The sequence below is a fragment of the Neolamprologus brichardi genome, chromosome 9, assembly GCF_056152115.1.
Source record: "Neolamprologus brichardi isolate AB-2024 chromosome 9, ASM5615211v1, whole genome shotgun sequence".
Taxonomy (NCBI): Eukaryota; Metazoa; Chordata; class Actinopteri; order Cichliformes; family Cichlidae; genus Neolamprologus; species Neolamprologus brichardi.
In genome coordinates, this window is record NC_142112.1 from 30,399,048 (window position 1) to 30,412,036 (window position 12,989).

The 12,989-nt window shown below is 38.1% G+C and overlaps 1 protein-coding gene across 1 annotated transcript; it reads right to left on the bottom strand.

Moving 5' to 3' along the window:
- Positions 1-346: 346 nt before the first annotated feature.
- On the bottom strand, positions 347-12,989 carry tfr1b (transferrin receptor 1b). Its single transcript, XM_006799222.2, has 19 exons — positions 12,943-12,989; positions 10,939-10,993; positions 10,502-10,709; positions 10,137-10,380; positions 9,306-9,443; positions 8,873-8,957; positions 8,594-8,716; positions 8,175-8,270; positions 7,928-8,067; positions 7,544-7,713; positions 7,330-7,449; positions 7,153-7,238; positions 6,999-7,062; positions 6,821-6,888; positions 6,673-6,740; positions 5,237-5,327; positions 4,899-5,126; positions 4,677-4,811; positions 347-3,159 (listed from the first exon to the last, which is right to left on the bottom strand). The coding sequence occupies exons 2-19, from the start codon at positions 10,969-10,971 to the stop codon at positions 2,947-2,949; spliced, it is 2,310 nt and encodes a 769-aa protein (XP_006799285.2). The 5' UTR covers positions 10,972-10,993; positions 12,943-12,989; the 3' UTR covers positions 347-2,946.

Consider the following 12,989-nt stretch of genomic DNA (forward strand, 5'->3'; position numbering starts at 1 on the left):
ATTTTATTTCCGCTATTTTTTACGTCCTCTTTACACACTTTACCATTACTTCATTAAATTGGAGGCAAGTATTTGATTTATATCGGTTGTCCCATGTAGGGTTGCATGCAAAACTCTTGAGGTACACCAAAAATTTCTCTAAAAACAAATTTGTCTTTTTAAAATTTTACACAAGCTACTGTCATGATTGAATTTTTAAATTATTAATAAGGAAATTAGAATGTTTTCAATTTACTGAACATCTGAAGAGGGGAAAAAAAAAAAACAAGAAAACCCTCAAAGCTGAACCTGCCTTTAGCTAAAACATAAACCGTAAGGATTAAGACAATGAAGGAGCGAGACAGTCTTTATGCTAAGCCAAAGGGTTTATTACAATTTTCTACTGAACATGGATGTCACAATAAAGAATGTCAACAACATCTGAAGTACAGAAATCATTCTCAGTATTTTTCAGCAACACGGTGAGCCAAAACAAATTTTCTAATGATCACATTTCTAGTTCAGGATGTGGAGAAACTTATTCTTGTAATGGATGCAAGATAATACAGGAGTAGCTGAACTAATGAAATCAGCTTAAATAATGAAACAGTTTTTCAGGGACAGATCCTTTTGATACGATTAGTAGCTTTTAATATCCTGTACTGATTTATGACATTTTAACTTGACGGTTATAACTCTACTAATTCATGGATAACAATTCCAGAAAAGAAAAAAAAAATAGTTGGAATTGTGATCAACAAACATTTAATTTGGACAAGTGAAACTCTAATATGGTTCCACTCTGAGCGATACTTTAGTAACATGCAGTGAGGAGAAAACCCATGCAAGTGAATTCATTTGTGTTTTCAGTCACTAACAAAGAAAAGAGGTTTTGAGGTCACAAGGCTAACAGAGCAGGTTTGTTGCTATAACGTTAATGATTATAGTGCACTCATTTCAACATCCTTCAGTGCTTAGAATTATTGTATAAGCAGTAAAAGCCTCATATGGACTGGATTCACTGAAAAGGCAGTAGGTAATTTAAAAAAAAAAAAATGATAATGAAAGCAGCAGCAAATGTCTGAATTTTAAAATAGGCTTGCCTATCCTTTAAGGTTAAGTCACGTTAAAGTAATAATGTAGTTATAGACATCATAGCTATTAAAAGAGTGAGACCCTGTAAAAGCTTCAATATGCTACTGCAGGGTAGTTTTCGGTGTGTAGCCCCTTTCTCCTTTTCCCAACCACTTCTCCTTGAGCTTAATTTAAAAAAGGATCAGCAAGTTACAATTTGATCAAATTAAGAAAAACTGATTAAACTCAAAAAGCAACATTTTTGATCTGATGCGGGTACTGACACTGGTATACTTTTATTGGTGCCACAATTTAAACCTAATTGGCTATGAGCCCCTACTGATTATAATAACCCTATAGACACAGAACTATCAATTCATATTGAAAAGAAATGTGAGTAATGAATTTTTCCTAGCTGATTTATAACCAATACAAATGACAAATTGCTTTTCCCACCACCCCATCTAGATGACTTTGTTTATGCGCCGTTTGGAATAATGTCCTCATTTTCTACCTCGACCTGTACTGTCAATCCTGCCCAGATGAGGCTCACTATGATGAGTAATAGTATTAAAGAGGAAATGTATGCAAAAACAAAAACAGTAGGAACCAGAAGAGTGCACACACTCTATGAAGGACAATACCTATATGCACACAAAACAAAAGCCCAAAACAAATAAATAAAGTATAAAACTCTGGGAAACACTGTTCCCGATAAGTTGTTCCACTTTTCAAGTGAAATATGAGAGACACTGCTCTCGATAAATACACGTATACAAAAAACACACAATGGTAGGCAAAAACTACCGTCACTGTTTATCATTATGGAAGGCACTGCTCCCGATAATGCGGTTTAATTATGGAAGGCACTGCTCCCGATAATGCGGTTTAATTATGGAAGGCACTGCTCCCGATAATGCGGTTTAATTATGGAAGGCACTGCTCCCGATAAAAATATTAAAACTCATTAAATGCTTCAAAGTAGACAGTGCAACATAAAGGTCTCTTTGAGCTCAGAGGATTTAGTATTGTGCCTGCATTGCTTTTGTTTGTTTGTTTAAACCTTATTTGACATTCACTTTGCCACCAATTGCAGAATAAACCTCTTTGCTTGTGATAAATAAACAATTTTCCACAAACTGCAGACAATTTTTTTGTTTCCTTGCCAGCTTTAGTCAGGCATTGGAAAATCTCATTAAATACTTTTTTTTTTTAAATCTACCAAGATACAATATTTTATACCCTTGATTTCTCCCTTCTAACAGAGGGAGTCCACAGATGCACTTATGTCAGTCTATTTGTGAATCCTGCTTTTACAGCAGCTCAACGCTAAAGGAAGAAAAAGAGGGTAGAAAAATGAAACTTTATCTGGGTCTTTTTTCCCAGCAACATTTGGAGTCATTTCTGTAGCAGATACTGCCGTAGGTTTCGACAGTATAACCGTCATAATTATGGAAGACACTGCTTCCGATAATGTCGTATAAAAAGACAAACAACAGCTTTATAGTGGACACTGCCACTGATAAATAATTTAAAAAAAAACAAAAAAAACAAATACATATAAGGTCTTTTAGTGCTTTGATGGCAAGTGGTCGCAGCAAGAGCTTTGAGTCTACTTGAGAGGAGGTGGATTTGTCAGTAGCATTTCATTTCTTCAAGTAATCCTTGTTCACAGTTTTCAGCCCTACATTTTAACACCGTTCTCTTTGAGACTATTTGTGGAATTGATTTGAATTCCCCTGAAATCTGAGCATAAGCCTATAACAACGGTTGGGGTTTCTGATTAACGGCTTGTGCTTTTAAGTGCTGATATTGGAGCGCTATGATTTACTTTCCAAAAAATACACATGCAAACACACAACTCCCACCCTCACATCTCTGCGTCCCACCAATTTAAATTTCTTCATCGAGGTCCCAGATGTTTCCCACCATGGCATTGGCACATCCCTGCAAGTTCCAGGTGGCTAAGGCCAGCTGGGTGTGGAGTTCATCCACGTCAGTAGTCTCAGCAATGGACGCCAGAGTGTGGGAGCCTCGGCCAAACAGTAGGTGACGAAAGGGAACCTTAACAGGTGAGACGTATGGGGAGAGGAGGCTGTGCTCAACCTTTAGTTAAAAAACAAAAAAACAAAATTCACATAATTAGTAACTACAGAATAGCTCTTGCTGATTTTTTCCTTGTGGTTTCAGAAAAGAATGCTAGACTAGGTGTAGAAAAAGAGTCCCAGCTTTTTATTCATTTCCATCAGCTGGGATATAAGACACCAGGACGTCACTACACAGTAACTAACAGATAAGGTACCATAAAACAATGTCGGCCACTTGTGTAGATTGCATGCATGTTTGCACGTTGCAATAAATCGATGCACCCACTTACTAGGGGTGGGGGAAAAAATCTATACTGTGTAGTATCGTGATATTTTGTTTGCTAATAATGTATTGATACAGGGACAGCAGAAATCGATATTTTGTTACAAAAAAGGTTTTTGTGCTCTGACTTCAGAGCATGTTGATCCTTTTTCTGAGCAAGAATCCTGACATTCCTTCACTGTCCAAATGTGTTTAACGTTTTTTTTGGCAGCAATAAACATGACAGTTTACTTATTTTAATTTAAGACATGTTTTATTTTAATTAAGTTTAAATTTTTTTATTTAATGTAAAATTATATTTTGTTTTAATTTACTTTCAAATTCTTCAGTTGCTGAAGGGGCTGCATAGTTTTCATAAACTGCATAGTTCAGAATAGCTATAATTGTACCAGATGGTTGCGTTCAGTTAAGTTGGACTAGACTGTAATACAAACCGTTCAGTTTGTCAACAATAAAACTGAAATGAGAGAAAGACTGAGTGTGAGACTTTGATATTAGATAAAATGAATATTGATAAAGTTTACCTTTATGTACAGAATCTGAATATCGCAAAATATTTTTAAAAATTGCAATAATATCGTATTGTGCGTTAAGTATTGTGATAATATCGTATCGTGGGATGTATGGTGATTCCCACCTCTACCACTTACCATTTCTTCTATCAAAATATAAAGCAAGGAACCTTAAAATATTGTGCAAAAAAATCTTGAGCACAATGTTCTAAGTTGGGTCAAACCACATCACTAGTTTTTTTCTTGTAATTAAAATACAAAATCCAGCATCTTGTAGTTTTTTTTTTGTTTTTAACTTAAAAATCTTCTGCTAAGCAACAAAATGGCATGTCTGAGCTTTTGGTTAATGACAATCTTGTGTAAACCAACATTTTCTGATGCGAGCACAGCACTGCAACACAGACGCCAAGCTTCATAATGAAGTTTGGTCTGTCAGCATCTGTGACATCTATAAACTGACTGAGCTTACAATTCCATGTGGCCTTGGTTTTCCTCTTTTAGGAGAAGAGGAAAAGAGGAAAACTAGGGCCGCAGATGTTTTGCATGCTTGTCAAGCTCACAGTTGAGCTTTAGGTATTACAACTTACAAAAATTAGGAATGAGAGGGGAGAGACAAATTAGATTGAGGCTCAGCAAACCTGAACAAATGAGGGGTACGGAGCAGAAAAGTATTTTCAAAATGTAAAGTTTTTTTAAATTACAAAACACGACCCAGCAGAGGTCTTGTAATACATGCATTACCGTCATGATCCTGTTGTTGAGGATTCGACAGGCTTCTTTGTCATCCAAGTTGGTGTTGGCAATGTCATTGTAGAGGTTCATGGCAGCACGCTGGAAGGAGCCTCGTGCACGGTTCAACCAGCTGGGACTCAAATCCTTCACCAGACAAAACAAATATTCTTAATCACATGAAATTCATAACATGGATGAAAATGAAACAAAAAGAGTCAGGAAGACGCCAACCTGTGAGAGCAGCCGGATGTGTTTGTACACTCCCCCAACAGCCTTGGTGAGAGTTTTGCTGTACCGGTTCACATCCAAGCTCAGCAGATGGTCATGAACCAGGTGCAGGGCCATCTGACCAGCAAACTGCGCTGCTATCGCCGTGATCTCGTTGGTTTGATTGTTGGTTTCATAGTTAAGTTGGTCCACGGTGTCCAATTGAGTGCCATAATAAGTGTAGACCTCAGACTTAAGTGGAGAAACATACAGACAGTTCAATACACATCACTGTTTGCTTAATGTTTAAAACGACAAGCAGACTTGGTTTTTTTTAAATATATAAATGAACCACCCCTCACATTTGGTTTGATGAAGTGAAAGGAGACTGAGGGAATTCCAGAAAAAGCCAAGAAGGGATAGGCTGGGTCATCTATTGTCATCGGTCTCATTCTGCAGGGAAAGAAGAAAAAAATAATAATAATAGTTATTGTAGATGGGTAAAACAGAAAGAAACAAAGTAATCCCTGATTATCTGCTATGAAATAACTGGTTTAGAGTCATTTTTATAAGTGTTTAGACAGTTATTTTAAAGGGGCCTATTATACTTATTTTTGGCTCTAGTAGAACAGCTTGGTAGGACTCACACTTATTAATATTTTTTAATCTTATACAGAGCCTTATACAGAATCTTATACAGAGCTCATCCTGTCTGAAACGAGCCATTTTAGCTCCTCTTCCTTACTTCCAATTGGTTCCCCACTTTCAAACAACAGGTGGATTGGGGTTACAACCGGAATGCCTGGGATGACCATCGTTTGTTTCGTGGTGTCCCAAAATAAACTGTCAATATTTTTTCACCGTTTTGATGTTCACTGTAGTGGCTATATGAATTTCTTAAAGTAAGTAAGTAAAGTAAAATTTTATTTGTATAGCACCTTTCAAGACAAAAATCACAAAGTGCTTCACAGAAAAACTAAAACAAAGTTCTCTCTCTCTTATATTTAATATGACCACACTACAGACAGACAAGCACCTGTTTTTATGCGCTGTTGTTAGCAACATTGTATGTCCGCTTGTTTATTTTCCACATAAACCTTTCACAATAAAGCTCAAGATCCTGTTGAGAATTTTCAAAATAAACGAAATCACATGAAAGAGTATGCAGAGTATTTATGGATGAGAGGCAAAAAAAAAAAAAAAAAAAAAAAGAGCCGTCAGGTGCTAAAAAATAAACCTTAGAGTTAAACGTTAGAACAGGCTTTTCCCCGCAGCACGCCGTGTAATAAATACTCACAAAGAAAACGGCGGACGTTACAACTTATGTCTAAAAATGTATAGTTTCATGCATCAGTTAAAAAACACTCAACTCCAGGTACACGACACCCAGCTGGAAACACTTCATGCAAATAGAGCTGCCCAAGATTCACAGAAAATGTTAAATTTCTGTGATTTTTTTTCCCATTACCATTGGGATATCTGTCTCTCTCACACACATATTATATATATATATATATATATATATATATATATATATATATATATATATATATATATATATATATATATATATATATATATATATATATATATATATATATATATATATATATATGGACAGGACATTTCGGTCATATCGCCCAGCCCTAATCAATCACTCATTAGTCTGTCAAATATTGTCCAGGGGCCTGTTTATAGTAAATCCATTTGTCCCCTTCATATGCAAGACTGTTCCTCTATTACTTGACTAACGTTTTATGCACTGTGGTTCATTTCACTACACTGGTTTCCTACTTACACATTAGCCTCCCACTTTGTTGTTCCTGCCATTTTGTACACCGTGCCAGCACCAACAGGACTATTTACCTTTAAGAAAAAGGCAGATTACAGTCAGCACAAACTATCCATTTGTACGAAACGTGTATCACTATGAATCAGTGTAATACCTCTTTCATCGTGGTCTCAAGGAGGCTGTAGAGCAGTGGACTTGCTGAGGCCATAAAGCCCCCCTCACCTTGTAAAGAAAAAGCAACAAATCAAAAAACAAAAAACAAAAGAGGTCAACTGGCAAATGCCACCATTTAAGTGCTGAGATGTCCTGCGTGTGTAAATTTGTCTACATACCCATGACAACCCCGTCCAGGCTTATGTAGGTGAACACTTTTTTGTCAATAGAGGCCATATAACCCTTAAAAAGAAAACAAAACAAACAGATGAGACATGTTAAAACACTATCAATACAGTAGGCATTTCCTTTCAAAAGGTATGCAGTTCTCACCTCCAGCCACTCTGTAGCGCCAACACTTCCATATTCTCCTGCACTCCAGCTCGCAAACACCAGGCTTCTCCTGGGCCTGAACCCATCTATAGACGACATGATACTTCTTGCACTGCGGTCCAGTGTACCCAATCCCACCAACTGTTGTTTGTATAGCATTTTGTTTTTATTCCTTACCATTCTCGACCATCTCATGGAAAGCCTTGGCCAGCTGTACCAGTACTGAGGTGCCAACAGTGGCTCTGGCGTAGCCGCTACCCCAGGCATCCCTCTGAGCTCCCAGTACAATGTAGCGATCTGCAGGTTCATGCACAAATCCATCTTAATGTCACACGTCTTGGCCTAAGACTAAGCAAAAGCTAAGTCATTCCAAATAAAAGTTTAGTCTTACCAGGATCATCAAATCCTTTGATCACCCCAAACACATTATGGATCTCCTTGTTCACCAGCTTGTTGTTGACCTCAAGAGTGATGTTCTCAATGCCTCCCAGCCTGTAAGACACTTGCTTGAATCCACCTTTAAAACCACTTGTTTCATCTGGTTCAGGACCACCAATTTTCCTAAAAGAACACAATTGAAAAGTTTTAACTGTGGCAGATATAATACTGAACTCAGCAGCATGAAATTGTAGAGGTGTCTGGCAGCTGTCCTGTTTAACTGATGCTGATGGTAAAGCCATGATCATCATGGTCGTCACACAGTGGGTAAACATATGAATGTTTCTTAATCTGTAGAACACTGTTCATGTCTGCATTGATCTGTGTGTGGCCTTACTGAAGAAGTTTTACAGCAACACTGCGGGTGAGAGTCTGGGCTGGGATTTTGGGGAGGCCAGATGACTGAGTTGGGGGGAACTGGGTGTGGTTAAAGGAGGGGAATCCAGGGGTGTAGGGGTCACCTGAGCCCAGATGGACCTGAAAGGGACATGAACACAGATTCAGGCAAAAGGGATGGGAAAAAAAATCCACTATCATAACAAAACAACACTTTACTGCCTACTTGACTTATTTTACAAACTCACATGTCCATAGAGCACAGTGTCAGCTACATAATTGTAATCAGCTTCATCGGGGTAGATCAGAACAGCAGACGCCCCTCTACCTTCAGCATTGGCCACCTGAAAGGGGGAAAAAATAAAAAAATAAATAAAAACAACTAAAGAATTTTGTTCCTGGAACAAAACCTGCTCGTCAGCTTCCTTAATGTAAATGCATCTCAAAGCCTTCCAAGTGAAGGCTGATCAATGTAAAAGCTAAAAGTTTAAGCTGAATTAAATTGAAAGTTTTTCAATTTAAAGAAAAACTTTGACAACCAGCTGTGAGTAACTGAACCCATTTCCTCAAAGTTGCAGTTAAATTTGAGTTACTCACAAGTAGAATTCATTTTTCTAACGCTTCACTCTGCTACCCTACCTACACCATCTTCATCATGCACACATACCTGCTCTGCAAAACTGATCTTTCCAGCACGGACGAGCAGCACGCAGTCTTTTAACTCAACCTTATTTTTATTCACGATATCCAGGTCCTCTTTACGCCCATAGTTGCCGTACACAAGTTTGCCCTGTAAATACCAATTAATAGCAGTTAGTTAAATTAACAAGATACACAAGGTTTCTGAACAACAGTCCTAACTACAAATCTTCTGACAGTCGTGGTTTGTGTCACAGGTTTCAGAAAGTGAAACTAAGGTGGTTCTTTGCCAAAGCTTTAGGCTCACCTGAACTCTGCCTGTAGCGCTGTAGGCCAGATACCCAGTAAGGCTGAAATCTTCTGAACCAAACTGAACCTTGTTTGGATTCTGGCTGCAAAGGAGAAGGCAAGAACCTGTTAAAAACCATTTTCCTTGGACACACTCTATTTTACAGGTTTGTGACATTTCAATCCATTTCTCGTCACAAACATCCATGTGTGTTCCAGTGTTTATTTAACAAATATACAACTTATAATGAAGCATTAGAAAATGGACAAATTCAGGTGTAATTTGTAGAATTCTTTTTTGTTTTGATTTTGTAACTCCTCCTTTTACACTAAACAGTTTGGCGTGCAAAACTCAAATCAGGAAATCACAGAGATAGAAAGCCTCCCTCTGAATTAATGCCACAATCATTTAATTAAATAAAAAACTTATTTTTTTTTTTAGTTCCAGGTACCTGTCTGGGATCGGCAGCTGAACATAGTGGATGTCTGTCCAGGGATCCATCTCTAGTTTCTTGAATTCATCAAAGATGCTGTTTGCCAAACTCATGTCTTCATCATTTCCGGCTGAACGCCCGGGCTTATCAAAGTCCCTGCAGAAAGGACATCTTATTTACTTTTTCTGTTGGCATCTCAGTTTAGTCTTGAAATGATTGACATCTCTTTAACATGCAGTTCAAACATTTCACGTAAAAGGCATCTCAAATGACTCACTGGCTTAACCAAGCACACAGTGTCCCCCGTTTTAAGCGCCAGGCATTATGTTTCCATGAAACATGGGGAACTTTTTGAAAATAATGAGTGTAGTTTCACAATGAGAAGTCGAAGGTGAAAATGAGTCTACATGAAAAACCCCTGCAAGTCAAAGTTCCCCCTCCACCGCCAACTTTCATTTGCAGTGAACGCTTAATAGATGACAAACATTAGTCCAGGCAGCCAAATGGATCCCATAATCAGTTCTGTTAAAATTATGAAGAAGCAGAAGTATGGCAGTAGTTTGAATGAATCTTGACAACATTTAACCACCACTGACGGCACTTAAAATCAACTCGTTTTAATGCAACCTTCTCCTCTGCACTGGAAAAAAGGATTTATAATTCACCACATTTATTTATCCATTATTTTTCCCTCAAGTCACATGTCCTAATTCGATTTAGTGTTAGAGAGAAATGTTTCTCTTTGTAATCATTTACTTTTTATTGGTTCAGCAGTAGAGTTGTTTGATGTGTGCCCATACTGATATTAAATGTGTGCTTGGTTTGAAGGTGTGTGCATATTCAGTGTACCCTAGAGTCTTTTGAAAGGCCTCTCTGGTCATTTTCCTCGCAAGAAGTTGAGAGATGTTCTTGAAGTCCATCTCAACCTCTGCAGGTTGTGCAACTGGAGCTTGTGTCACTGGTGCAACCGGAGTTTGTGTCACTGGTGCAACCGGAGCTTGTGTCACTGGTGCAACCGGAGCTTGTGTCACTGGGCTGCAGTTCAGCGACTCCACTTTAGGTTTACTGTGACTGATATAACCAACCAGATAGCCTGGAAGACACAGCACACACCAAAACCGATTAAAATGTAGTACATACAAAGTACATAAAGAGAGTCATTTTCCTTTCTGTAGACTTGGATTAGTATAAGAGGTTTTCAGAGCATAACCTACCAACGATAAATATCAGCAGGGTTCCCAGGAGTAGGAAGGCAATGGAATGCCGGCTATAATTTTGAGGTGCCGGTCTGAAGCTTGGCGAGCCCTCGGCCTCCACGTCTGTAAACTCCTCAGCACCATCTTCAGACAGTTTGACCTCCAGATGACTTTCTCCGTTCTCTGTGGGCTGCAGGGGGAACCTGCTGTAACGCACACTTTTAACCTGGAGAAGATCAGAGTGAAAATTATGAGAGCAACATGCTCCAGATTTAGCAGCTGCATAAGAGCAAGAGCAGCAAAGTAGTAACAATGGTAGAGTTGTTAAAATAAAAAGAAAAGAAAAAGCAAAACAAAGCTTATCACTTTGTGATTGCATCCGTTTTATCAGTTTGCTCAAGATACAAACGGTGATGAAGATGTGACAATGTGCAAAATTTAGGCTGTGAACGTACCACGCCGTTAAACGCCAATCTCATCTGATCCATCGCTCCTGGTTTTGTTGTTGTTCTAAAAACAGAATATAGGACAAAGAGTCAATGAGGCAGTGGGCAGCAAAGAGAGAGAGGCCAGGAGAGAGCACGAGAGAGGAGGGAAGGGGGGAAAAAAATAAAAAATAAAAAATTTTTTAAAAAAAGAGGACGTGCAGCAAATCAGGTAACAGAGCAGCTATTCATGGTATTGCAGGGTGGAGTGTTTCCTCTACACTAACTGCCTTAAAACCCTTATTTTGTATACAGTAAAACCTTGTTTTATATACACGGTATCCTCTACCTGAGCTGTGGATCACACAGGATTTGGCTTTTCTGGTTGTTTTTGGGAATGCAAAGAATGCAAATATGTGCAGGAAAGACTTGGACGATAATGGAGGGGACACAAATCCCTTAGGGGGTCAGGAAGGACATCTGGTATCCAAAAAAAAAAAAAAAAAAAAAAAAGGCCAGCGCAGATCTGCAGGGGCTGTCTCCTGTGGTCCCACACAGACAAGTTAACAGAATATACGTAATTGAGCCAGTTCTCAAGTAAAATAAGGATAAAGAACAGTATTCAATTGTCTTTACTGTACCATGCAGTTTACAGCTTTGCTTGGCATCTACAAAACTGTGTCACCTTATGAAGGCTGTGCTGTTTGTTGTTGAAATTTGTTTTATTAACACTATGTGGATCAAAGTGCATATAGAGTGAGAATCTGTTCGACTATATACTCTGTATAAGGGAAGAATGAGATCTGTGCAGTGCAGAATTACAGCATCTCTTTCTGCTATCCAGCCCTCTCATCTACAAGATGTGGGCCTGTAACAAACAGGCGCAGCCTGCTTCTTAATATATTGCATCCAGCAGTTAACCAGCGCGCCCAATGATTGGCACGATTGGTTCATACTAGCAATGTTTGATTTTCTAATCAACTTACAGGGCAGTGATATTACAGCCAGTAATAAGGATGTAATAGTTCATGTCTCTCTGCTGGACAAACTGTACTGAAATGAAACTATGGAACATTATCATATCAGCAAACATCAGAAAAAAAAAAAACTGTAATTGTTGGTCGACTAATATCAGTGACCAAGTTTATCACATAAAGGCACCACACAACAAAAACGTTTCATCATTTTTTTTTGGCATTTAAAAACACCAAGAACGTAACCAGGAAATATATACTGAAAAAATAACCTAAAAATATTTGCTACCTAAATGATGTCTGCTTCCTTATGAGTTACCGTATTTACTAATCTTTCTATTGAAACATGCCATGTGTGGCTTACTGGAAGGAGGAAGATTTCCCCATGTGTCACATCCTTTGAAGACATTTTGTCAGCCTGCAGATAATACAAGTACTTCCTGCTGCAGTGTATCTTACAGCCAGCAAGTAACGTAGTTTAATTCAGTGATCTTCAAATAAATCCTCCCTCCATTAAGGATAAGGCTTACATACATTTATGTAAGCATACATTTATAAAACATTACCAGACCAAGCAGGAATGAAGCAAGAGTTTTACCCCCTGTGTTCATGTTCTGTTCTTTTGTATACTTCATCTGTTTGTATGTTGTATACTCGTTGTTTGTCCAATAAAGTTCATTAAAAAAAATAAATAAATAAAAAAAGTTATAAAGCAGGAAGCCGTTGGGGAGTGGTTCCTGAAGGTTACATCATGTACCAGCTCCAAGTGAACTTGCACGCATTCTGCGTTATTATTAAGATTGGGCAAAAATAAAAGCATTACATATATGTATAATGGCTAACTATAACAGTGAAACATGGTGGCAAGAGAGTGCATTGAAAAGCCAGGTGACATTGGACACTATTAAGATAATTAGCAAAACGTTCGTTTAACACATATTCTGAGTCATTGCTTCACAGGAATCGAATGAAACGCACTGCCGCTAAAGAAAAGGCTTTCTTTTCAAAATTAAAATACACGAATGATTGATTAATACAAGACCAAAGCGAGGACTCTCACCTTCTCGACGTTCCACAACGTCCGCTTCTTTACTGAGAAGATTCCTT